Source organism: Rhinolophus sinicus, chromosome 16 (genome assembly GCF_057876585.1).
Source record: "Rhinolophus sinicus isolate RSI-liver-muscle chromosome 16, RSI-T2T, whole genome shotgun sequence".
NCBI lineage: Eukaryota > Metazoa > Chordata > Mammalia > Chiroptera > Rhinolophidae > Rhinolophus > Rhinolophus sinicus.
The window spans coordinates 813209-837642 of NC_142516.1; the positions used below are offsets into that span (position 1 = coordinate 813209).

Sequence of the window (24434 nt, forward strand, 5' to 3'; positions counted from 1 at the left end):
GGGACCTGCCTGCTCCACCTCAGGGCCTTGTACTTCATCTGCCTGAGATGCCCTCCCCCGCACTGCTCTGCGCACTCTCCCCTCCACTAAATCGCACTGCATCAGAGAGCCTTCCCTGACTCCCAAAAGAGCCTTCCCTGAGCCTTCCCCGAGGGGGGGGGGGACAGCAGGCTGCAAGGTCAGAAACCTGGCTGGAGGTGTCGAACGTGCCCCATCCTGAAGGCCCTGGGATTTCATTCTCAGGCTAGCTCAACGCTTTGTGATGTGGGGCTCCTTCTGATGGGTGGCAAGTGGCAGTGTGGGCAGTGAGGGGGCACTGAGGAGGGTGCTGCTGCCAGGAAGCCCCTTGTGGTCGGCGGCCTGTGGGGCAAGAAGAAAGGCTGGTGGTGAGTCTCTGGGGGTTGCTGACAGGGGCCCCAAAATGCTGAGCACATGTGACAGAAGCTTGGGACTTGTCCCTGCCCTATGTGGGGGTGGGCAGCAGGTCGAGGCAGGAAGCTGCCTTCCCTCTTGGCAGTGGCTTGTGGGAAAGGCCTACCAGTGACTTCCTGCCCTGACCTAGCCCCACGTACTGGTGCTGACCGAGGAGAAGGAAATGTACTCCTGCCGCATGGTAGGGTGGGTGGGCAATTGTGCCCTGCTTACCTGTCCAGGCCACCTCTCCTCCCATTTCAAAGAAAGGGGGGGGAGCTGCGGCCCTCAAGGGTGCACCCCAGACACTGGACATCATACTTCCAACCGCTCCTATTCACAAGTGGGGAAACAGGCTGGGAGGAGGTATGAGAGCCACCCTGTTAGTGCAAGGAGCCGGCCAGCCCTCTGCTGCCCTCTGTTGGCCACCTCGGAATCCACTCTGCAACCTCCCCATCCAACTAAGGCGGCGCCTCCCGGGGAGCCAGCAGCAGCCTCGCTCTAGGAGGCACCAAATCACCTCTGCGGAATTCACTCGACTCCAAACTCCCTGTGCACAGGCCAGACTCGCCCTCGGATATGGGGAGAAAAATGAGCCACACACAGAGGGGCAGCCTCAGTCTCCCCAAGCACCTTGCCTGCCCAGGGTGCAGTTGGGCGGCCAGCAGGTCCCTTCCCCTCCTCCTGATGCACAGAGAGCGCAGCCCCGCAGAGCCCAGCCAGTCCCATCCTGCCATGTGGTTTACCAAGCGGCTCATTCACAAGGGGCACAGGAAACTCTTACAGATGTGACACAGGCCACCTGCCGCCCCTCTCACCAGCCCCACCCCGTTATGGGGCGCAGGGCAGGAAGCTTCCAGGTAGGCGGAATGTTGACTCGGAGCCTTGAGGGCAGTGGCCGCACTGCACAGGTGGGATCTCCAGCCAGGGCTAAGATCTCCCCAAGCCAAGTGTGGCGGCTGTCCCTCCAGCTCGCAGGAACTGGGACCTGGCTCTTATGTCCAGATGAAATTCCTGCCACCAGTACTGAGAAAGAGGTGGGCGGAGGTGGTGACCTGGTAGGAGCCGAACCTCCCGCAGCATCCCCTCAGGGCGCCCTCGGGGCCAGTAACCACCTTGGGGCGCCTCTGCGGCAAGATTCCAATGCGGTGAGGGCTGCGCTCAGGCCTGGTGACCCTGGGACAAGAGCGCCCTGGAAGGGGTGAGTCGGGGGTCTGGGTTTAGATGTGGGCTCTTGGGCACATCACTACAGCGCCTGGCGAGATGGGGGTGACCAGGGAGCCTCCGGTGGAGGGCTAGAGCTCCAGGATCCGTCGGAGCCGGGGCGGGGCGGGGCGGGGCGGGTGGGGTTCCGGGCGGGGTTCCCGGGCCGGGGGCGGGGCGTCGGACGTAGCGAGGCGCCTTTAAGCGGGGGCGGTGTGGGCGGGGAGCAGGCGCGAGTGGCTGTTGCTGCGGCCGCCGGGGCGGAGCCAGCGTGCAGCCGGTCCCGGCGCCGAGACCCCGCCCCCCGCGCGGGCGATGCCGAACAGCGCGGCGGGCGGCGGGTCCAGCGGGGCGCGCAGACGAGCGGGCCGCGGCGCGGAGGCGACCGGAGCGCGGCCCCGCCATGGGCTTCCTGCATCAGCTGCAGCTGCTGCTCTGGAAGAACGTGACGCTGAAGCGTCGGAGCCCGGTGAGCGACCCCGCGCCGCGGGCCTGCCGTCCGCCAAGGCCGCGCACAACGGGACCAGCGGCCAGTTCCCCGCGCGCACGTGCGGCGGACCGGGTCGGGCGCGCGCAGACCCCAGGCGGGCGCGGGGGGCGGTGCGGGCGGGAGGCGGGCCGGAGACCCTCCCAGCCGGGCCCCGCCTGCGACTGCCCGCTCTCCCGCCTCTGGCGAGGGGGCTCGGCCGTGCCCAGCCTGCCTGCCGCGCCCGCTGACATTCGCGGTGCTCGGCTGAGTCACGGGCGCCCTCCGCAGAGCGCTCTTCAGGGCCAACTTCGGGGAAGGGGCGCGGGGGAGGGGGTAGGTGGCCCTGGGACCCTGGGGTCGAGGGAGGCCCTGGTTCCCATGACAGGGGGCTGGCCTGGGGGACTTGATCCAGCTCAGAGGCTCTATGGCCTCTTGGCCCAGCCCTTCTGGAGCCCCTGCGGAGACCCTGTCCCTTCCCTCCCTGCACCACTCTTCTGTCCTTGGGCAGCCTCCCCTGTCAACTAGTCCTGGCTATTGCTTTCTCACCACTGGGAATGTCCTTGCTGTGCCAGCCTCGGCCAGCCCGAGTCCCCACACCCTTTTGTCCTTTGGGGTAGTCCTCCCCAAGGCCGATCCACTGTCTGATCCCCCTGACACAGCCTCCTCTGGGGGCCAGATCGTGCTGTTTGGAGCTGTGATCAGCAGGCTCTCCAGTCCTCTGCCCTGTGCTTGGGGCAACCAGGGGTCTGAGAGCTCAGGGTACAGCAGATGTCAGGGACAGAAGCCTTGATGAGAAGAGGGCTGGGGCGGTGTGGATGTCGTCATGCTGGCCCTCACTGCTCCTGCCCCAGGAAGGGCAGCATCACACGCATCGGAGGCCTGGGCAGCTTGGGTTTCTGAATGGGCCCTGGGGATTTTCCAGGATGGGGCCCGGAGTAGGCCAGGGTCTGAGTGGGGGCCTGAGAAGGAGGCATCCTCTTGCCCACCTGGGGCCCAGGCGGCTCCAGTCCCACCTGTTCCTGGGACCCCTTGGGCCAACCAGCTTCTGCCTGGGTCTCTCCTTGAGAAGGGCTTTGAAGTGCACAGGGCAGGGTGGCTGTCATCGCCGTGACCTGCCAGGATCTCTCTGGGCACCTGGCCCTGGCGGGGAGCCAGGGTTGGGTACACTCGCTGCCCAGGGCGCCAGGGGCTGGTTGGCGCTGGGTCAGGCCTGCAGCCCCAGGCAGCCTCTGATGCCGCTTTCTCCATCCCAGATTTTGGGTCACTGGGGACAGCAGGGTGGGGCTCGGGAGAAGAAGGGGGATTGGCATATGGACATGCATGAGTATCAGCCCCAGGGTTCTTGGCTGGAAGGGGCCCATGGGGGCTGGGAGCAGAGGCTGGAATGATGTACCCTGAATCCACTGGGGACCCCAAGGCTCAGGAAAAGGAGTAGTGACTTGCAGGGCACCTGGCGAGCAGGAGGGGTTCCCACTGTCCTACACCCAGGAGTGGCCCCCACTTGCTGGGTTGGGCCTCCCCCAGACCTTCCTGTGCCCCTGCCCCATGGTGGTCCTGGGGCCTGGGTAGTATACCGAAACTTCTTCCTCAGGGTGGCCAAGGCCTTGCCAGCTGGCACTATGGGGCTGGGGCTGCCCAGAGGCAGGGTGCGCTCCTGCTGGACCCCCACCTTCCCGGAAGTATCTTGGGCTTCAGAGTTGGACCCCTGGGCTTGGTCGACATTACTTTTGCCCTATGTGCTGTGCACCTCGCTGGGGGAATGGGGTGCACCCTGTGGGAAGCTTGGTCCGGAGTGTAGGAACCAAGGACTTCTGGGGCCGCTCACTCTCCCTCCCTCTGTGCCTCAGTTTCTCCATCTGTGGGTGTGGCCTATCATAGTCAGCTGGACATGGGTCTACCCTGGGGCCACTGGCTGCTCCTGGGGGAGTCACTAGATTACTGTCACCAAATCACCCAGGTGGGAGGCAGTAACTCCATCCTTAGGTTCACCTGTGCCGCCCTTGACACAGCAGGAGGGGGCTCAGGCCCAGGGCGGGCACCCATGCCCCAGGGACAACATGGGACACTGAGCTGCTCGCAAGGGACAGGGTGTGAGCACCTTGCCGGCCAGGTGGGGCTGAACCTGTGCTGCCTGCCTGTAACCAGATGCCCCTCTGGCTGCCCGCCTGCCTGCCCAGCAGGCCTCTCCTCCTCCCGCTCCTAGCAGCTCGTGTGCAGCCGTTGCTATAGCAATGAGGAGGCAGTGAGGCCTGTTGCTGCAGTTACGCAGTGGAGGTGCCCAGTGGCGGGGGGTGTGGGTGAGGTTGACACCACTGCCATGACCTCGGCCTCCTGAGTCGCTGCTTGCAAGCAGCCACCCTCGCCCTGTGGCATGCATACATGTGGCATGCCCCTGTCCCCAGCCTTGTGGGTGTCTGTGACACCTCCTGGGCCAGCCCAGGGCTGGATCCTGGCTGAGGGAGGGGGTGGAGGCTGGCACAGGCTGGGGCGGGTGTAGGGTGTTCCAGACCACAGAGAACTCTTGTCCAAGCACAGTAAACATAGCAGCAGCTGCCCCAACCCAGGGGAGAGAGGCTCACGCCCTGGGTGAGACAGAGCGCTGCTGGGATAGGGGCTCTGAAGTCTGTTTTGGGGTGGGGAGTGAGGATGAAGGAAATCTGATGCATCTGAGAAGAGCTGGGTGGGGGTGGGGTCAGGACACGCCCTCGGCTGGGCAGGCATCCCCAGCAGCAGCTGGCCTGAGGACCTCCTCCTCCTCCCACTCCCCCTCCCCAAGCTAGAAGAGGTGGGGGTGAGAGCAGTGAAGTCCTTCCGTTGTCCCAGTGAAACAGAGGAAGCCTGCGTCCCCCTTCCCACCCCCCCCAGCTCCTTCCCGCACATCAGGCCCCTACAGGGCTCAGCCTGGCGTCGCAGGAGCTATCCTAGGAACACTGAGCCACCTGGGGTGAGGGAGGGGCTGTGGCAGAAGGAGGTGCTTGTGTGTTGGGGACTGGGGACTGTCAGACCCCTGACCAGGCCTCCTCCAGTCAGGCCTCATCTCCCTAGGCCCTGCCCGAGAAGATGGGCGGGGCATGTGCATGGGCCAGAGTGGATGGCAAGCTGGCTGACTGGTCCCTGCTGGCCCTCGGCGTGGCGAGTGGGACCTGGGCTGTGGGGTAGGAGGCCTGATTCTCACTTGAGCCAGACAACTTCCCTGCTTGCCCTTCGAAAAGGCCGTTGAAGGAAGGGCCTGGGTTGACCTTCTGTGGCCCCTGGGGGAGCATGTGGGGGCTGGGCCAGGCTGGACTGGCCCTGCGAGGAGGGCTTCTGTCTGTCTGGCAGGGAGAGGAGGGCTGGGGTCTGTCCTGTCCTGTCCAGCCCTGGACAGGTGGCCTCACTCCACCCGCCCTTTCCAGTGGGTCTTGGCTTTCGAGATCTTCATCCCTCTGGTTCTCTTCTTCATCCTGCTGGGGCTGCGGCAGAAGAAACCCACCATCTCTGTGAAGGAAGGTGAGGGTCCTTGGGGTGGGCCCAGGGCACATCTGCGAGGGTGGGGTGAGGCAGGGCAGGCAGTCCTCACTGCATCATGCACGCATGTCGTGTGTGCACGTGACCACACGTGTGTGTCCCAGTTCCCACTGGCCCCCCCTCCCCCCCCCGCCCGCTCCCGGGCAGTCCATGTTTCTGTACCCCCGCGTGGTCCCTTGCCATGCCTCCTGGCGGGGCTGGAGGATGTGGCTGGCTGTGGTGGCTGGCTGGTGACCACAAGTGACTGAGATGCCCGTTCCTCACTGTTCTCCTCTGTTTTGTTTTGCCCCTCCCCTGCATGGTCTCTTGTCCTCCGCTGCCCGCATGCAGTCTGTAAGTGAGCGGCCGCCTCCTCCTTGCTGGCCCAGGCACAGCGGCAGGATGGCCCTGGGGGGCCTCCTGGTGTGGCTTGAGCACCCCTACCCTCCCTGCTTGCATTAACAGCCTTTCTGGGCCCCGCTGGGTCCTGCAGAGCCCCTGCCCATTGTCAGCAACAGCTGGCTCTCGGGAGTGGGGAGTGGGTGGTGGGAGTGAAGGGCCACAGGGGCTCAGACTCCCAGGGTGTCTCTCTCTCTGTGGGGTCGGTCGCCTGGTCCTGCCTTGCAGGGCTGGGGCACCTGGGCTGGGGCTGGGGCATCTGGCTGCTCTCCTCTGAGACCCTGGTAGGTTCCTGCATTCACTCTGCTAACCAGTTGGCCAGAGAGGTCAGAGGTCGCTTCCCAGCAGGGAACCCCATGTGCTCCCGTGGGCTATGTGGGCAGAGATATGCCTGCGTTCCTGGGGGAGGGGTGTCAGGTCACTTTGGCCTTGGCTGGCTAAGGGAAGAGGGGTGCTCTGAGAGTTGTAGGGACTGGATGGGAAGACGCCACTCGACCTCTGACCTGCTGGGGTCATGTGCACCAGAACTCTTGGCCCTGTGTTTCCTGTCTGCTGCCTGAAGCTGCTTTTCCTTCCTGACTTTCTCTTGATTTCTCTTCTTGGCCTCTGTCTTCCTCCCCCTACCCCTTCGTGGTTCCTCCCTTCTCTTCCCTCCTTCTGTCCCCTCCTTCCTTGGGCCCTCTCACCCACCCTGTCCCCCCCAGCTTTCTACACAGCAGCGCCCCTCACCTCCGCTGGCATCCTGCCTGTGATGCAGTCACTGTGCCCAGATGGCCAGCGGGATGAGTTTGGCTTCCTGCAGTACTCCAACTCCACGTGAGTGCCACCCCCCAGCCCAGCCACCCGTTCCCCACCCCACCCCAGGGCCTGGCAGCCGGCGGGTGACATCTGATGGTGGTGCAGGGTCACTCAGCTGCTGGAGCGCCTCAACCGTGTGGTGGAGGAGGGAAACCTTTTCGACCCGGAGCGGCCCAGCCTGGGCTCAGGGCTCGAGGCCCTGCACCAGCACCTAGAGGCCCTCAGCGTGGGCCCTGCCACCAGGGAGAGCCGCTTGGACAGGCCCGCAGGTATGTGCAGGGTAGGCTGGGCAGTACGTGTGTGACTGTGTGTGTGTGTGTGTGTGTGTGTGTGTGTGTGTGTGGAGGGGGCCCGAGCTACAGGGTCAGCTGAGCTGGAAGCCCGGCTAGGTGACCCTGCCATGCCTGGGTTCAGCCATCTAAAACGTTGCTCTGAGTTCCCAGGGCACGAGCTCATGGGCCTGGCTGAGCTGCCTGCCACAGTGCTGAGCTGTGGCGCCCGGGATCTGGGCTCTGAGCCTGTTCAGGGCGGGCCCTCAGCTGTCCTCCTGCCTGTCCAGTGTCCTTCTCTCTGGACTCGGTGGCCAGGGACCCGAGGGAGCTGTGGCGTTTCCTGTCTCAGAACCTGTCGCTGCCTAACAGCACTGCCCGGGCTCTCCTGGCTGCTCAGGTGGACCTGCCTGAGGTGAGGTGGACCAAGCACTGTCAGTGAGTGTGCGTCTGCTCTTGGGGGCAGCTCCCAGCCCTGGCTACTCTGCTTTGCCCTCTCCTGCTTGCGGGGAGGGGGGTGTGCAGGGCTCTGAGGCAGCTCTGGGGCCAGGTTTGGCAACCCCCAGCCTGAGCCATGCCCCCCTCACACCCCAGGTCTATCGCCTGCTCTTTGGCCCTTCGCCTGTCCTAGATGTGGACTCAGGACTTCCCAGGGGTCAGGAGCCCTGGGGACACCTGGGTGCCAGTTCCCTATTCCGGTTGGAGGTGAGGGGCCTGTTACTGGGACGGGAGGCTGCTGTCTGCCTCTGGGTGGATGTTTCTGCCTGGTGGGTGCAGAAAGGGGACCCCTGGATCATTCTGAGCCCCTTCTGGGGTGAGGGAGTGACCCGGGGTTTTGTGACTGGCGTGGCGGGAGGAAGGCAGGATGGTGATGTGTGTCTCCCCCCCACCCCACTGGAGACCCTGGGCAGTCTCAGACCTGGCACGATGGGTAGGACAGGTGGGGCTCTGGCCTCCTCCTAGTTGGGGCTCCTCCCAGCCACTCCCCTGCATCCGCCCCTAGGAGCTGCTGTTTGCCCCTGCCCTCCTGGAGCAGCTCACGTGTGCACCAGGCTCCAGGGAACTGGGCCGTATCCTCACTGTGCCCCAGGGGCAGCAGCCAGCGCTGCAGGGCTACCGGGACGCCGTCTGCAGTGGGCAGGCTACAGCCCGCACCCAGCGCTTTTCTGGGCTGGCCGCTGAGCTCCGGAATCAGCTGGATGTGGCCAAGGTCGCCCAGCAGGTGAGCATGTCTGCTGCATGGCTGGAGGACGTGCCAGCACTCCTGGGGGCCTCCTGGACCTGAGGCTGTGAGTGAGGTGTGCCTGTGGTTGGGTGTCCAGCACCCTCGCGCCCCCACCCTGCCCAACGTCCTCACCTCAGTCTGTGTCTCCCAGCCCATAGCCAGTGCTCCCCTTAGCCCCAGGCTGCAGACGCTCACTCAGCCCCGCAGCCTATGTCCCTCTGCTAGGGTGCTCCCTGTTCCACCCTGACATGTCACGCACCTGTAGATCAGTCCCCAGCCTGTCCCCTTCCCTGTGCCTGCATTTTTCCACATGCCCCATTTCCCCTCAGCTGGGCCTGGATGCCAGCAACGGTCCAGCCCCACGGCAGCAGCCACCTCCCCCACGGCGCCTGCAGGCACTGCTAGAAGACCTGCTGGATGCCCAAAAAGTTCTGCAGGACGTGGACGTCCTCTCGGCCCTGGCTCTGCTGCTGCCGCAGGGCGCGTGCACCGGCCGTGCTCCTGGGTCCCCAGCCAGCAGCCCTGCCGGGACAGCCAACAGCACAGGGGCCGGGGTGGGTATGAGCTCCAACACCACGGTCGAGGAGGGTGCCCCGTCAGCTGTGTCCCCAGCCTCTGACGCACAGCAGGGCCAGTGCTCCGCCTTCGTGCAGCTCTGGGCTGCCCTACAGCCCATCCTGTGTGGCAACAACCGGTAGGTGGGACTCAGGGAACCGGTAGGGGTGGGAGCAAACAAGGCAGATGGGGCCAGGCCTGACCCCAAGGCCTGGTAGTGACTCCGCCACGTGTCCCCTGGGTACTTGGCACACCGCCCCAACTCCACGCCTCACACGGCACCCACTCTGAAGTCCCGCCCCCTCCTGTAGTTCTGTTCCCACCGTTGAGGCCCTGCCCCACCCCAGACCTCACCGGGAAAGCCCCACCTCCACCGCTAACGGCCGCCCCACCCCCATAGCACCATTGAGCCCGAGGCGCTGAGGCGAGGCAACATGAGCTCCCTGGGCTTCACAAGCAAGGAGCAGCGGAACCTGGGCCTCCTCGTGCACCTCATGACCAGCAACCCCAAGATCCTGTACGCGCCAGCGGGCTCCGAGGTGGACCGCGTCATCCTCAAGGTGTGTGAGTCTGCGCTTCCGGGGCTGGAGCTGCATATGTCCTTTGGAGCCTGAGCTGGAGTAGAGTCTACCGACCCCTGAGCAGAGGGGTTAGTAGAACTGGCATAGGAAGGCTGCAGCCAGGCCATGGAGCTCCTGTATGGTCATGTGGGGCTGTGGGCGGGTTCAGGGTTCAGGGCCATGTGGGGGCTGCAGTGTGGATGCACCCATGGGCTGCTATGCTACAGGGTTCTGGCCTGGTTGGGTGTGGCCAGGGCCAGTCAGTGCTGGTGAGGAAGGAGGATAGGCCGCATGCAGAAACCTTCCAGAGCAGTGTCCAGTAGGCGAGGTGTGGGCCGGGCCGCTTGGTAGTTTGGGGCTGGCTAAGGGCAAGGTGTTCATGGCCATCCTAGGAGAGAGGTCCTGGAACAAGTAGAAACAAGAGCTGGAAATGGCCCAGGAAGGGGAGAGGCTGTGGCGGGGGTCCCTAGGTTGAGTGTGGGCAAGATGAGGGCCAAGTGTTAGTGCTGCTCAAAGGATGCTTGAGAAGGGGTCTGAGAAAGGAGCGGGGAGCGCACAGCAGGTGAGCAGGGGAAGTGGGGCACCATGCTGCCCTGGGAGGGGGGTCAGAGCGAGTTTCAGGGGGCCCTGCAGAACAGCGGCGCGGGGGAGGGCTTGAAGCTTCCAGGTGGAAGCAAGGCCAGAGCGAGAGTGGTTGTTGCTGGGGGAGGTGAGGGACCTCGCTGGCTGGGGTCCTCGAGTGAGCCCCATGCTCCGTGCCCTCAACCTCTGCAGGCCAACGAGACCTTTGCCTTTGTGGGCAACGTGACCCACTATGCTCAGGTCTGGCTCAACATCTCGGCCGAGATCCGGAGCTTCCTGGAGCAGGGCAGGCTGCAGCAGCACCTACTCTGGTTGCAGCAGGTGCCAGGGGGCCCGTGCTGGGGGTGGTGGGGAGCCCACTGTGCCTTGGGTGGTGGCCAGCACAGGCCACCCTCTGAGCTAGCCTTCTGCCCCCAGTACGTGGCGGAGCTGCGGCTGCATCCTGAGGCACTGAACCTCTCGCTGGAGGAGCTGCCGCCCGCCCTGCGCCAGGACAACTTCTCGCTGCCTAATGGCTCTGCCCTCCTGCAGCAGCTGGATACCATTGACAATGCAGCCTGCGGCTGGATCCAGTTCATGTCCAAGGTGGGTGGGCCAGCCATACGTGGCTCTGCTGGTGCCCAGAGCCGGCGCCAACAATGCTCCTCCCCCCAGGTGAGCGTGGACATCTTCAAGGGTTTCCCGGATGAGGAGAGCATCGTCAACTACACCCTCAACCAGGCCTACCAGGACAATGTCACAGTGTTCGCCAGTGAGCCGGGAGGGCCCCTAAACCCTTCCGCAGCCCCTCCCCATCCCGCCCCTTGTCGCCCTGCCCTTTCCTCTTCAGCTCCACCTCACCCGACTCCTGTCCCTGCCTGCTCTCTGCTAGGCCCCATCCCCCGTCTTGGTCCCTTCATCCCCCCCATCCTGCCCCTTGTCCTGTCCCAGGCGTGATCTTCCAGACACGTAAGGATGGCTCCTTGCCGCCCCATGTGCACTACAAGATTCGTCAAAACTCTAGCTTCACCGAGAAAACCAACGAGATCCGCCGGGCCTATTGGCGGCCGGGGCCCAACACCGGGGGCCGCTTCTACTTCCTGTATGGCTTCGTCTGGATCCAGGGTGAGGCCCGCCCCAGGGGTCGCCGGGGGCGGGGCCACCGCACCTGCTGACGGTCAACCCCACCCACAGATATGATGGAGCGTGCCATCATCAACACCTTTGTGGGGCACGATGTGGTGGAGCCGGGCAGCTATGTGCAGATGTTCCCCTACCCCTGCTACACGCGGGATGAGTGAGTTCGGGGCACCTGGGGGTGGAGGCAGGGCCGAACCCACCCCTCATGCCCCTGCTCCCACCCCAGTTTCCTGTTTGTCATCGAGCACATGATGCCACTCTGCATGGTGATTTCCTGGGTCTACTCCGTGGCCATGACCATCCAGCACATTGTAGCAGAAAAGGAGCACCGACTGAAGGAGGTAGGGTAGCGGCAGAGGGAGATGTGGGGGTGGGGGGCAGCTGCGGGCATTCTCCCACCCAGCCCTGCCCCAAGGCTCCCTACTTTACTGCCCGCCTGGCCACAGGTGATGAAGACGATGGGCCTGAACAATGCCGTGCACTGGGTGGCCTGGTTCATCACTGGCTTTGTGCAGCTGTCCATCTCGGTGACGGCACTCACCGCCATCCTCAAGTACGGCCAAGTCCTCATGCACAGCCATGTGCTTATCATCTGGCTCTTTCTGGCCGTCTATGCCGTGGCCACCATCATGTTCTGGTGAGCATTGTGTGACTGGTGGACTGGGAGGGAGTGTCCCTCAGGTTTACCCAGAAAACACAGAAACAGCCCGGCTTGGAGCCCCTCTGTGCCCCAGCAAGGGGACTGAGGAGGCATCGGGTGTGGCTGATAGCCTATGGCCTCACCTGCCCCAGCTTCCTGGTGTCCGTGCTATACTCCAAGGCCAAGCTGGCCTCGGCCTGCGGCGGCATCATCTACTTCCTGAGTTACGTGCCTTACATGTACGTGGCAATCCGCGAGGAGGTGGCCCACGATAAGATCACTGCCTTCGAGAAGTGCATTGCGGTAAGGGTCACGGTGAGCAGGGCGGGGTGGGGCGTGGCGGCGGTCCCCCTCCCCCCACTGACACCACTATCTCCTCAGTCCCTGATGTCCACAACAGCCTTTGGCCTGGGCTCCAAGTACTTTGCCCTGTACGAGGTGGCGGGTGTAGGCATCCAGTGGCACACGTTCAGCCAGTCACCTGTGGAAGGGGACGACTTCAACTTGCTCCTGGCTGTCACAATGCTGATGGTGGATGCGGTTGTCTATGGCGTGCTCACATGGTACATTGAAGCTGTGCATCCAGGTACCGGCCAGCCCTTTGGAGGGGTGAGGATGGGGGTAGGCTGCAGCTCCCTGGGGGGTCACATGGCCAGTAACACCAGGCCCTGGCTCAGTCTCCCCCCCACCCAACCCCCAGGCATGTACGGGCTGCCCCGGCCCTGGTACTTCCCACTGCAGAAGTCCTACTGGCTGGGCAGTGGGCGGACAGAGGCGTGGGAGTGGAGCTGGCCGTGGGCTCGTGCCTCGCGCCTTAGCGTCATGGAGGAGGACCAAGCCTGTGCCATGGAGAGTCGGCGCTTGGGTGAGGCGGGAGCCAGGGTGGAAGCTGGGGCAGTCGCTGGGTTTCGGGGACCTGGGGCAGCCTTAGTGCTGACCTGTGGCTGTGGTACAGAGGAGACTCGCGGCATGGAGGAGGAGCCCACCCACCTGCCTCTAGTAGTCTGCGTGGACAAGCTCACCAAAGTCTACAAGAATGACAAGAAGCTGGCCTTGAATAAGCTGAGCCTGAACCTCTATGAGAACCAGGTGGTGTCCTTTCTGGGCCACAACGGGGCCGGCAAGACCACCACCATGTGAGTGTCAGGGGCTGGGTCGGAAGTCCCTGACCAAGTGGGCGGCCGGGTGGGCTTCCTGCAGGAGGTGGGGATTGTGACCCTGCCCATCCGCCCAGGTCTATCCTCACTGGTCTGTTCCCGCCCACATCGGGTTCGGCCACCATCTATGGGCATGACATCCGAACGGAGATGGATGAGATCCGCAAGAACCTGGGCATGTGTCCACAGCATAACGTGCTCTTTGACCGACTCACAGTGGAGGAGCACCTCTGGTTCTACTCCCGGCTCAAGAGCATGGCTCAGGGGGAGATCCGAAAGGAGATGGACAAGTGGGTGGGGTGGGGTTCAGGGTGTGAGGGGAGGGTCCGTGGGGCAGAGGTGGGGCCCAGGGGTGGGGCGTGGCCCAGGGGCTGTGGCTGAGGTTCCCACAATCCTGGTCCCACGAGCTCTGTCTGGCCTAAAGGATGATTGAAGACCTGGAGCTCTCCAACAAGCGGCACTCACTGGTGCAGACGCTATCGGGTGGCATGAAGCGCAAGCTCTCTGTGGCCATTGCCTTTGTGGGTGGCTCCCGCGCTATCATACTCGACGAGCCCACAGCTGGTGTGGACCCCTATGCACGCCGTGCCATCTGGGACCTCATCCTGAAGTATAAGCCTGGTGAGCAGGACGCTGGGTGGGTGTGGGTACCCTTGCCTGGCCCCACCCGGCCCCACCCCCACCCTCTAACCCTGATCCCACATCCCCCAGGCCGCACCATCCTCCTGTCCACCCATCACATGGACGAGGCTGACCTGCTCGGGGATCGCATCGCCATAATCTCCCACGGGAAGCTGAAGTGCTGTGGCTCCCCGCTGTTCCTCAAGGGCGCCTATGGGGACGGCTACCGCCTCACGCTGGTTAAGCGTCCTGCTGAGCCAGGGGGACCCCAAGGTCTGTGCTGAGATCGCCTGAGCTGGTCTAGGGCCTGCTGCCCCAGGAATCTGTTCCCAAGACCAGTGAGGTAGAAGGGCTACGCCCTTACCATTTCCCCAGTGGGCCCAGGACGCCTGCTTAGGCCTGGCTCACCCTGTCCCCAGGCCCCCACCGGGACCTAGCTGTGCTCTCATAGAGGATGCCTGTTCCCTAGCCCCTGGGTGAAGCCTCTCCTTACTCCCCTATTCTAGAGCCAGGGCTGATGTCTAGCCCTCCAGGTCGGGTCCAGCTGAGCAGCTGCTCAGAGCCCCAGGTTTCCCAGTTCATCCGCAAGCATGTGGCCTCCTGCCTGCTGGTCTCTGACACAAGCACGGAGCTCTCCTATATCCTGCCCAGCGAGGCCGCCAAGAAGGGGGCCTTCGAGCGCCTTTTCCAGGTGTGGAAGCAGGGCGGGGTTCAGGTGGGGCTTGAGGAGTTGGGGGAGGCCCGGGTACGGGGGTGGGGGGGTGGGGGGGTAGGGGGGGTGGGGGGTGGGGGGTGGAAGAACTGGCGCCAGTGGAGGGGTGGGGATTGTGGAGGGGCGGGGCTGGTGGAGGGGCGGGGCTGATGGGTTGGCACTGGTGGAAGGGCGGGGCTGATTGAGGGGCGGGGCTGATGGAGGGGCGGGGCTGATGGGATGGGACTGGTGGAGGGGCAGGGCTGATGCAGGGGCAGGGCTGATGGGATGGCACTGGTGGAGGAGTGGGGCTGGTGGAGGGGCAGGGCACAGCCCGCCCTCTGGCCCACTCTGCTGTGGGCCTCACCCAGCCCTTTCACAGCACCTGGAGTGCAGTCTGGACGCATTACACCTGAGCAGCTTCGGGCTCATGGACACGACGTTAGAGGAGGTGTTTCTCAAGGTGTCAGAGGAAGACCAGTCGCTGGAGAACAGTGAGGCTGGTGAGAGGCTCCTGAGCCGCTGACCTGCCCTGCTCCACCCCACCCCACCAGGCTGAAACTCAGGTCTAGGCTGCTCACTCGTCCTGTTTCTGGTGGCCAAGAATCCTGATTGAGAACAAAGGCCTAGGACTCCCCAAGGTCGTCCTGGGGCTGGGGGGTCCCAGGTGGGTGGATGAGCGTGGGGCAGGCGTGGAGGTGGCAGGCAGTCCCGAGCCTCCTCCTCTCTCCCCTCTCCCTGGCCCCTGTTGCATGGCAGACGTGAAGGAGTCCAGGAAGGACATGCTGCCGGGGACAGAGGGCCTGGCCTCGTTGGGGGAGGCTCACGCGGGGAACCTGGCCCGGTGTGCGGAGCTGACCCAGTCACAGGCATCGCTGCAGTCCACGTCCTCAGTGGGCTCTGCCCGTGGGGATGAGGGAGCTGGCTATGCCGATGTGTACGGCGACTACCGCCCCCTCTTCAACAACCTGCAGGACCCCGACAATGTCAGCTTGCAAGGTGGGGGGCAGCTGGGTGGGGCTGGGTAGGGTCCCTGGAGGGTGGCATTGGGCTGCCTGCTCAGCCCTGCCTCCCTGTACAGAGGCTGAGGCGGAGGCCCTTGCGCGGATTGGCCAGGGGAGCCGCAAGCTGGAAGGCTGGTGGCTGAAGCTGCGCCAGTTCCACGGGCTGTTGGTGAAGCGCTTCCACTGCGCCCGCCGCAACTCCAAGGCACTGTCCTCGCAGATCCTGCTCCCCGCCTTCTTTGTCTGTGTGGCCATGACCGTGGCGCTCTCCGTCCCCGAGATCGGTACATCTGCTTCACTGCGCAGAGGGGCTTCCGGGGCTAGTATCCTACCTGGGTGGGACTATGGCTCTGCCTTGCCCCTGAGCCACTTCGGGGCCCTCCCAGCTCAGGGCCTGGGCACTACATCTGTGACGGGTGGGCACCCAGCGGGATTCATGCCTTCTTGGAGCCCCGGCCTCGAGCTTGGGCCTCATAGGATTGGAATTAAGGGACCTGGGCATGGGGCTGCTGGCAGGCGCTCAGGACTCACTCAGGCTTCCCCACACACCCTGCCAGGTGACCTGCCCCCGTTGGTCCTGTCACCCTCCCAGTACCACAACTATACCCAGCCCCGCGGCAATTTCATCCCTTACGCCAACGAGGAGCGCCGGGAGTACCGGTGAGGCCACCCACCAGGTAGCTGCGGTGGGCAGGGACTAAATTCGAGAGCTGGGGCAGGTGGGCACCCATCTCCCCACCTGGACTCATGCTGCGGGTTCCCCCAGATTTCAGCTGTCGCCTGATGCCAGCCCCCAGCAGCTCATGAGCACATTCCGGCTGCCATCGGGTGTGGGCGCCACTTGTGTGCTCAAGTCTCCAGCCAACGGCTCTCTGGGCTCCACGCTGAACTTGAGCAGTGGCGAGTCACGTCTGCTGGCCGCACGGTTCTTCGACAGCATGTGCCTGGAATCCTTCACACAGGGGCTACCTCTGTCCAACTTCGTGCCACCCCCACCCTCGCCCGCTCCATCTGACTCCCCAGTGTCCCAGGATGAGGACCCGCTGCAGGCCTGGAACACCTCCCTGCCTCCCACCTCCGGGCCAGGTACTGGCTCTCAGGGCTTCCTGGGGATGTGGGATGGAGCAGGCCCGACTGACTGCCCACTGTGCCCACAGAGAACTGGACATCAGCGCCCTCCCTGCCACGCCTGGTGCGGGAGCCTGTCCGCTGCACCTGCTCCACACAGGGCACTGGCTTCTCCTGCCCCAGCGGTGTGGGCGGGCGCCCGCCCCAGATGCGTGTGGTCACAGGCGACATCCTGACCGACATCACCGGCCACAACGTCTCCGAGTACCTGCTGTTCACCTCTGACCGCTTCCGGTTGCACCGGTGAGCTGGGTTGGAGGCACATGCTGGCTGTGGGCTAGGGACACCCATCCACTGCCCACCTGGCCTCACTGCCCCTCGATCTGCTTGTCCAGGTATGGGGCCATCACCTTCGGCAACGTCCAGAAGTCCATCCCGGCCTCGTTTGGCGCCCGGGCCCCAGCCATGGTGCGGAAGATGGCTGTGCGCCGGGCAGCCCAGGTGAGCACCGCCTGGCCCAAGGCGCCACGGGGTCCGGCCCTTGCCTAGGTCTGCAGGGACCCACAGGCTCTTGGGGTCTTCCTGTGCCCCCCAGGTTTTCTACAACAATAAGGGTTACCACAGCATGCCCACCTACCTCAACAGTCTCAACAACGCCATTCTGCGTGCCAACCTGCCCAAGAACAAGGGCCACCCAGCGGCCTATGGTGAGTCGGGGCGAAACAGGTGAGGGTGGGTGGTGTGGAGCAGGTACCTAAGGCTGTCCTTCATTGTGCCACAGGCATCACTGTCACCAACCACCCCATGAACAAGACGAGTGCCAGCCTCTCCCTGGATTACCTGTACGTGTGGGGGCAGGGGCGGGGGCACTACAGTGAGACCGGGCCAGGGCAGGGCTGAAGGCTACCTCACCCCCAGGCTGCAGGGCACAGATGTGGTCATCGCCATCTTCATCATCGTGGCCATGTCCTTCGTGCCGGCTAGCTTCGTGGTCTTCCTGGTGGCCGAGAAGTCCACCAAGGCCAAGCACCTCCAGTTCGTCAGTGGCTGCAACCCCGTCATCTACTGGCTGGCCAACTACGTGTGGGACATGGTGCGCCTCTCCCCAGGGCCTTGACCCCTAGACCCCTGGCCGTCCTGTCACCCTGTCCGCTGCCAGGCCCGCCTGTCCTGCCTCCAGCCCCTCACCCCTGCCCCAGGCCCTCACCCTTGCCCCTCACCAGTCATCCCTGCTCTGATAGCTAAACTACCTGGTCCCAGCAACCTGCTGCATCATCATCCTGTTTGTGTTCGACTTGCCGGCCTATACGTCACCCACCAACTTCCCTGCCGTGCTCTCCCTCTTCCTGCTGTATGGGTAAGGGGGATCGGGTAGGGGGAGTGGGTGCGGGGTGGGTTCAGGCGCCTGCTGACTGCCACCCACCTGCCCACCTGCAGGTGGTCCATCACCCCCATCATGTACCCGGCTTCCTTCTGGTTTGAGGTCCCCAGCTCGGCCTACGTGTTTCTTATCGTCATCAATCTCTTCATTGGCATCACGGCCACTGTGGCCACCTTCCTGCTGCAGCTCTTTGAGCATGACAAGGTACGGCCAGCAGGGTGGCAGGGCGAGGGGGGCAGCAGGGCTGAGGCTGTGCCTGTGACCCACTGTGACCCTCCAGGACCTGAAGGTTGTCAACAGTTACCTGAAAAGCTGCTTTCTCATTTTCCCCAACTACAATCTGGGCCATGGGCTCATGGAGATGGCCTACAACGAGTACATCAATGAGTATTACGCCAAAATCGGTGAGGCGGGCAGGCGGGCCCGGGGCAGGCGGGTGGGTGGGCCCAGGGCAGGCGGGTGGGCGGGCCCAGGGCAGGCGGGTGGGCGGGCCCAGGGCAGGCGGGCGGGCGCCCCTGGGGCAGGCGGGCGGGCGGGCCCGGGGCAGGCGGGCAGTAGGGACCCGCAAGGGTTTGTCACAGGGCAGGGGGTGGGAGGGTTGCAGGGGACCTCGGGGTGGGGGTCAGGGCGGGCAGGGGCAGTTGGGACCCTTGGGTGGGGGGGCTGGACAGCATGTGCCTCTGGGTGGGGAGGACAGAGAGGGTCATACTTGGCTCCAGAGATCAGGGAGTTCCAGGAGTGGGGGGCAAATGGGGGCTCTCAAGGTCCCAGGCACAGGCCCTGAGTCTGCTGCCCCACAGGCCAATTTGACAAGATGAAGTCCCCCTTCGAGTGGGACATTGTCACCCGGGGGCTGGTGGCCATGACGGTCGAGGGCTTCGTGGGCTTCTTCCTCACCATCATGTGCCAGTATAACTTCCTGCGGCAGCCACAGTGAGTGCGGGCCAGCCAGCGCGTGGGCGAGCGCAGTGGCGTCGGGGCAGGTGGCTTGGCTGGACACTCGCCCCTGTTCCCCCAGGCGCATGCCAGTTTCTACCAAACCTGTGGAGGACGATGTGGACGTGGCCAGCGAGCGGCAGCGAGTGCTGCGGGGGGACGCCGACAATGACATGGTCAAGATTGAGAACCTGACCAAGGTGGGCCTCGGGCATGGGGAGAGGGGCTGCCTCCAGTGTCGGGGCGAGGTCAGGGTGTGGGCGTGGAGCCCATGTGGGGATGCGCTTAAGGGAGACGTAGGGCAGGTGCCAGATGTAGCTCTAGGACAAGGCAGGACTCCGTGGGACAGGGTTGAGGGGTGGATGAGGCCCAGGGGGGACGGGTGCGGGGAGTCACTCTGGGCAGGGGCGGGACCCCGGGTGGGCATGCGGTTTAGGGTGAGGTGCACCAGTGGCACCTTGCTGCCCCTCTGAGTGGGCAGCCCCTCACCTCTGCCAGGTGTACAAGTCTCGGAAGATTGGCAGCATCCTGGCCGTGGACCGACTGTGCCTGGGCGTGCGTCCTGGCGAATGCTTCGGCCTCCTCGGGGTCAACGGTGCGGGCAAGACCAGCACTTTCAAGATGCTGACGGGTGACGAGAGCACGACGGGGGGCGAGGCCTTTGTCAACGGGCACAGGTGAGGGCGTGCGGGCCTGGGTGGGCACCCTGGCTGGTGGGATGACTTCACCAGGTGCTGACCACACTGTGTCCCCAGTGTGCTCAAGGAGCTGCTCCAGGTCCAGCAGAGCCTGGGGTACTGCCCGCAGTTTGATGCCCTGTTCGACGAGCTCACGGCCCGGGAGCACCTGCAGTTGTACACGCGGCTCCGCGGCATCCCTTGGAAGGACGAGGCCCGGGTAAGGGTCGCCCAGGCGGGGCAGGGGTCGGCGGGGAGGGTGGGCCCCTGACTCCTGCTCTTCCCCCAGGTGGTGAAGTGGGCGCTGGAGAAGCTAGAGCTGACCAAATATGCCGACAAGCCAGCTGGTACCTACAGTGGAGGCAACAAGAGAAAGCTGTCTACGGCCATCGCCCTCATCGGGTACCCTGCCTTTGTCTTCCTGGTGAGCCTGGGGGAGTCAAGTACCCCACTTTTGTGTTCCTGGTGAGCCCAGGTGGGAGGTGGCCGGGCTGGGGGAACCAGGCGGAGTAAGGGAGGTGCAGGAGCTAAGCCTGGCACGACCCCCAGGACGAGCCCACCACAGGTATGGACCCCAAGGCCCGACGCTTCCTCTGGAATCTCATCCTCGACCTTATCAAGACAGGACGCTCAGTGGTGCTGACGTCACACAGGTGTGTGTGGACCCCTCCTCCCCCTGCCCCTGCCCTGCCCACCCAGTGCAAGCCCCTGTGTCTCCATCTGCAGCATGGAGGAATGTGAGGCGCTGTGCACGCGGCTGGCCATCATGGTGAACGGACGCCTGCGCTGTCTGGGCAGCATCCAGCACCTGAAGAACCGGTGAGAGGAGGGAGCCCGTGTGGGTGTGGGGCAGGCGGGTGGCTCCCTGGGGTGACGGGGGCTCTGGCATGGGCCTACCCGGCAGGTTTGGGGATGGCTACATGATCACGGTGAGGACCAAGAGCAGCCAGTACGTGAAGGACGTGGTGCGGTTCTTCAACCGGAACTTCCCGGAGGCTGTGCTCAAGGTGGGCAGGGATGCGGCGGTGGGGCTGGGGCACGGCCCGAGCGGCCTCTGACCTCCTGACCTCTGCGTCCCCAGGAGCGGCACCACACGAAGGTGCAGTACCAGCTGAAGTCGGAGCACATCTCGCTGGCTCAGGTGTTCAGTAAGATGGAGCAGGTGGTGGGCGTGCTGGGCATTGAGGACTACTCTGTCAGCCAAACCACCCTGGACAATGTAAGTGCCACCCCGCCCACCCCACACCCCACCTCTGCCAGCCCTGCCCATCCCCTCTCTGCCCGCCCCATCCCCCACACCCCTTTCGTCCTCTCTGTCTACCAGGTATTTGTGAACTTCGCCAAGAAACAGAGCGACAACTTGGAGCAGCAGGAGACAGAACCACCTTCAGCCCTGCAGTCCCCGCTGGGCCGCCTGCTCAGCCTGTTCCGGACACGGCCTGCCCCCACCGAGCTGCGGGCGCTTGTGACCGAGGAGGCTGAGGACCTGGACACAGAGGACGAGGGCCTCATCAGCTTTGAGGAGGAACGGGTGAGCCGGGGTGCAGGCTCGGCGCCAGGCTGGCCAGAGGCTCCGGGATCTGGGCGACTGGCCACAGGGACTGCTGCTGTCTCCAGCTTAGGGACAGAGGGACCCACCTGATGCTCAGGGATAGAGTGGACGTGGGAATCACAGGCACAGGCAGAGGACACACACCCACTGTGACCCTTCAGCGCGTGGAAGTTGGAGGGGCCTCGGAGATAGGTAGCGCAGAGGTGGACAGGGGACATAAGAGCTGTAGATGCCGTGGCCCCCAGACTGGGAGGTGGAGGAGGGAGACACCGTGTCCAGTCCTGGGGTGGGGGAGTGCTGGGTGCCACATGCCTCCCTGAGCCTGGCCTGCCTGCTGTCTACCAGGCTCAGCTCTCCTTCAACACAGACACGCTCTGCTGACCGCCAGGAGCTGGCTCAACAACGCGGCTGAGGGACAGAAGTCAGGCAGTGGCCCAGGCCCCACCTGTGCCCCAATGCCATCCGCAGGGCCCTGGAGTGGGAGGTCCAGGACCAAGGGCTCCAGCCCCTCCAGCCCCCTGCCCGTCCTCAGCCCTGCCCGTGGCCACTATGCCACCCTCCCCTCATTGTGCCAAAGGCTGGCCTGGCCCTGGGCTGTGACACCCTCACCCTGCTCTGCCTTAAAGCCTTGGGGCGAGAGCCCCTCGCCTCTGCCCCTGCCCAGCTCTGCCCGCCATCCCCAGGGCCACTGGGGTGACACGGGATTTTAGGTACCACCCGCCCCTCTCCTGGCCGGGCCTGGACCTGGCTTCCTGAACCGGCTTTTCTCTTACATCCAATTTGGAAGTTGGCTGTCGCATGCCTAGGGCTGAGTGTGGGTGGGTTAGGTCCCACCTGCAGGCACCTATTTGTTTTGCTATAGGAAGAGGCTTCCTCACCCTGGTTTCATGCTGGGAGCTCATCACGGAGGGGCTGCCACAGGGCAGCGGGCTGGGTAGCAGGAGTGGAGAAGCTGGCCACACTGGCCAGGCCAAGATCAGACCCCTCCCCACCCCCTTCAGCTGCCACTGCTCTCCCACCCAACTTGGCACCCTGCCCGCCCACCCACCCAGGAGCCGGACCTGTACATAACGCACAGATGTTTGTTTTAAATAAATAAACAAAAAGTCCACGTGGGCCTGTGTGTGTGGGGGGTGGGGTGTTGGGATGCAGATGGCCCCTGCCCTGCAGGCTTCCCTGCAGTTTCCTGGAGTCGTGGGCTCAGCATGGGAGCAGGACAGTGGGGTCAGCCTGGAGGAGGGTGGGCTTCTCACACCTCTAATGCCCTGCTGCTACAGGTGGGGAGACTGAGGCAGGCCCATCCGTCACTCCCCTCCCTCTGCACCTCCACAGCCTGGACTCCCTGTGCTCGGGGCACCAATGGACAATGGGGTTTTCATGGTGAGGGCCTGGGGGCAGGTCCTGAATGGGCTTTGCTATGTCAGTGTTGTCCTATGTGCTCTGCTGCTTTCTCCAGGGGCCTGGTGCCCATGCAGGGGCCGTAGGTGGTGTGTGCTGGGCTGTCTGCCTCTCCTATAGGCCGTGGGAAGGCTTCCTGGAGGAGGTGATCTCTAGGCTGAGACCCAAGTCCAGGCAGGACTGTGTACAAACTTTGGAGGTGCTGTGGAGGCTCCCAGGGCCTGGGGGTTCCATGGTGATGGAACCTGGAGACAGGGTGGTCAGAAGGAAGGGTCCCAGAGCCCCGCCCCGTGAGCTTGGCCATAGTCAGCCGCCCACCTTAGACCACTTCAAGGGGACTGGAAGGGACACAGAACACCCCTGAGGAAGTTGGAGAACCATATGGCCAGCTTACACCCCAAACGTTTTTACCTCGATGGGGGCTGCAAAATGGCAGTTTTCTACTTCATTTTCCCCCTGCATTTATTAGCTGTCATTTTCTCTCACAATGATCTCCTCTGCTTTTAGAAATAGTCATTGTGGACTCATGGGTTTCAAAAAACATGTTCTCATTCATTATCATCATCTTTAAAATTTTCTTTATTGTGGTGAAATACACAAAATACCAAGGGTGCCAAAAAATGTGTACAAGTGGACACTTTGGTCAGCGTTGCTCAAGCAGTTGTTCGCCGTCATCAGAAGTGTCTGGACGCTGATGGGAACCGCTCTGAGCACCTCTTGCAATTGCAGAGTCAAACGTGACTTGTATTCATCTTTTGTTATCAGTATATATTGAGTATTACAATTTTAATACAGTTTTTCTTTCTTAAAACATGCATACATTTTTTTGCACCCCCTGTAATTATTGTTTCAAACATTTGTGAATGTATAGCTCTAGTATCACTCTTACACTCAGATGGCCCCAGATTTGGCCAGTGGCAGCCCCTCGACAGTGGCTTCTGTGTCCCTTTGAATAGTCCCAGACGTGTTTTAGGGCAGTCTCTTACTTTGTGGTACAATTCCCAGGCCAGCTTGGAACCCCCGCCCATGTCTGGATCCACCCTTTCTCCAGGGCAGTGGGTGTGCTCGCTGCGTCTCGGCCCCCTGGCGGCAGAGCTAGGAAGCACCTGCACCCGTTCCTGGGGAGACCCCTGTGCCACCCCACTGTCTCCCTTGAGCACAGAGCCTTTAAGATGGCGCTGGGAAGGGCCCACAGAGGGGGCTCAGGACTGGAGTTTCTAACATGGGTGAGGCCCCCCATCTGTCACTGCAGGGACACCTCCAGGGCTGTGCCATGGATGTGGCAGGAGAGCACAGAGATATCCATGGCCTGGGTAGGTCGTTGATCCAATCACGGCTGGTGACCATGAGTTTCTGCTCTTCTTAAAAACAACTGACGATGGCAAGTTGGCAGAAGATGCAATCGGTGCTGATGGAGAGGAGGCACTAGCCAGATGTCCACGCCCCCGGTCATCCTACAGGAGGCGCCTTGCGTCCGTTCCCACATGTATCCAAGCAATGACTCGGAGCGACACATACTGATGCTTTCCGTTGTTTCCATCGACCGGGTGTTTTCCTCCCACCTGTATTGGTCTGCTAGGTCTGCCATGACAAGTGACCACAAAGTCATAGCATAAAACAACAGACATTTCCTCTCTGTGTCTGGAGGCTGAGGGACCACCAGTGCCAGCTCTGTCCTAGCTCACAGTGGTATCTGGCCATCTCTGGTGTCCCTTGGCTTGGAGAAGCACCTCCCCAGTCTCTGCCCCCATGTACACACAGTGTTTTCCCTGTGTGCATGTCTGTCCAAATCTCCTGTTTGTGAGGGTAGTCATGACCTCGTTTTAACCTAATCACATATTTAAACACCCCATCTCCAAATACAGCCATATTCTGAGGTGCCGGGGGCTAGGATTTCAACATGTGAACTGGAGAGCACAATTCAGCCCATAACACCACTAAACCTCAGACCAGTGAGACACACCAGGACTGTCCCATACCCAGCACACACCTGTTCATAGATCCCTCGCATATTTACAAGGATAGCTCTGGGCTAATTCCCAGATGGGTGACTCATCTTGGCGGCTGCTGACACTTGGGTCCCCTACATCCTTGCCACAAATATGACCACCACATGTCTTCCCGTTGCAACCATGAACTTTTTCTGGTTTGTTTCTTGCAAACCAGTGAGGTGAAACCCACTCACATGCATTTGGCTGGCGTTTATTTCCTTTTCTCTTAACCACCTGTTCAC

The 24434-nt window shown here is 63.1% G+C and overlaps 1 protein-coding gene across 1 annotated transcript; it reads left to right on the forward strand.

Annotated features, from left to right (window-relative positions):
• The first annotated feature begins 1904 nt into the window (after nucleotides 1-1904).
• Nucleotides 1905-21912, forward strand: ABCA2 (ATP binding cassette subfamily A member 2). The gene is made up of 48 exons (XM_074331407.2): nucleotides 1905-2083; nucleotides 5479-5572; nucleotides 6673-6784; nucleotides 6872-7035; nucleotides 7326-7450; nucleotides 7630-7740; nucleotides 8039-8257; nucleotides 8590-8954; nucleotides 9216-9375; nucleotides 10150-10278; nucleotides 10375-10542; nucleotides 10612-10708; nucleotides 10888-11061; nucleotides 11131-11233; nucleotides 11303-11417; nucleotides 11523-11713; nucleotides 11869-12019; nucleotides 12098-12302; nucleotides 12417-12581; nucleotides 12672-12852; nucleotides 12951-13163; nucleotides 13298-13494; nucleotides 13585-13767; nucleotides 14001-14185; nucleotides 14568-14688; nucleotides 14945-15184; nucleotides 15267-15473; nucleotides 15747-15849; nucleotides 15956-16275; nucleotides 16347-16560; nucleotides 16653-16758; nucleotides 16853-16964; nucleotides 17039-17099; nucleotides 17176-17350; nucleotides 17499-17614; nucleotides 17695-17842; nucleotides 17919-18042; nucleotides 18439-18571; nucleotides 18657-18774; nucleotides 19073-19251; nucleotides 19330-19471; nucleotides 19541-19675; nucleotides 19801-19904; nucleotides 19978-20070; nucleotides 20156-20258; nucleotides 20333-20470; nucleotides 20576-20782; nucleotides 21149-21912. The coding sequence occupies exons 1-48, from the start codon at nucleotides 2018-2020 to the stop codon at nucleotides 21182-21184; spliced, it is 7308 nt and encodes a 2435-aa protein (XP_074187508.2). The 5' UTR covers nucleotides 1905-2017; the 3' UTR covers nucleotides 21185-21912.
• The last annotated feature ends 2522 nt before the right edge of the window (nucleotides 21913-24434 follow it).

Excerpts from the sequence above, each read along its gene's own strand:
- ABCA2 (XM_074331407.2), top strand. The coding sequence starts at position 2,018 with ATGGGCTTCCTGCATCAGCTGCAGCTGCTGCTCTGGAAGAACGTGACG. Across the intron at positions 10,543-10,611 it reads GGATCCAGTTCATGTCCAAG|GTGAGCGTGGACATCTTCAA; the intron begins GTGGGTGGGCCA and ends TCCTCCCCCCAG. Across the intron at positions 11,234-11,302 it reads CCCTGCTACACGCGGGATGA|TTTCCTGTTTGTCATCGAGC; the intron begins GTGAGTTCGGGG and ends CTCCCACCCCAG.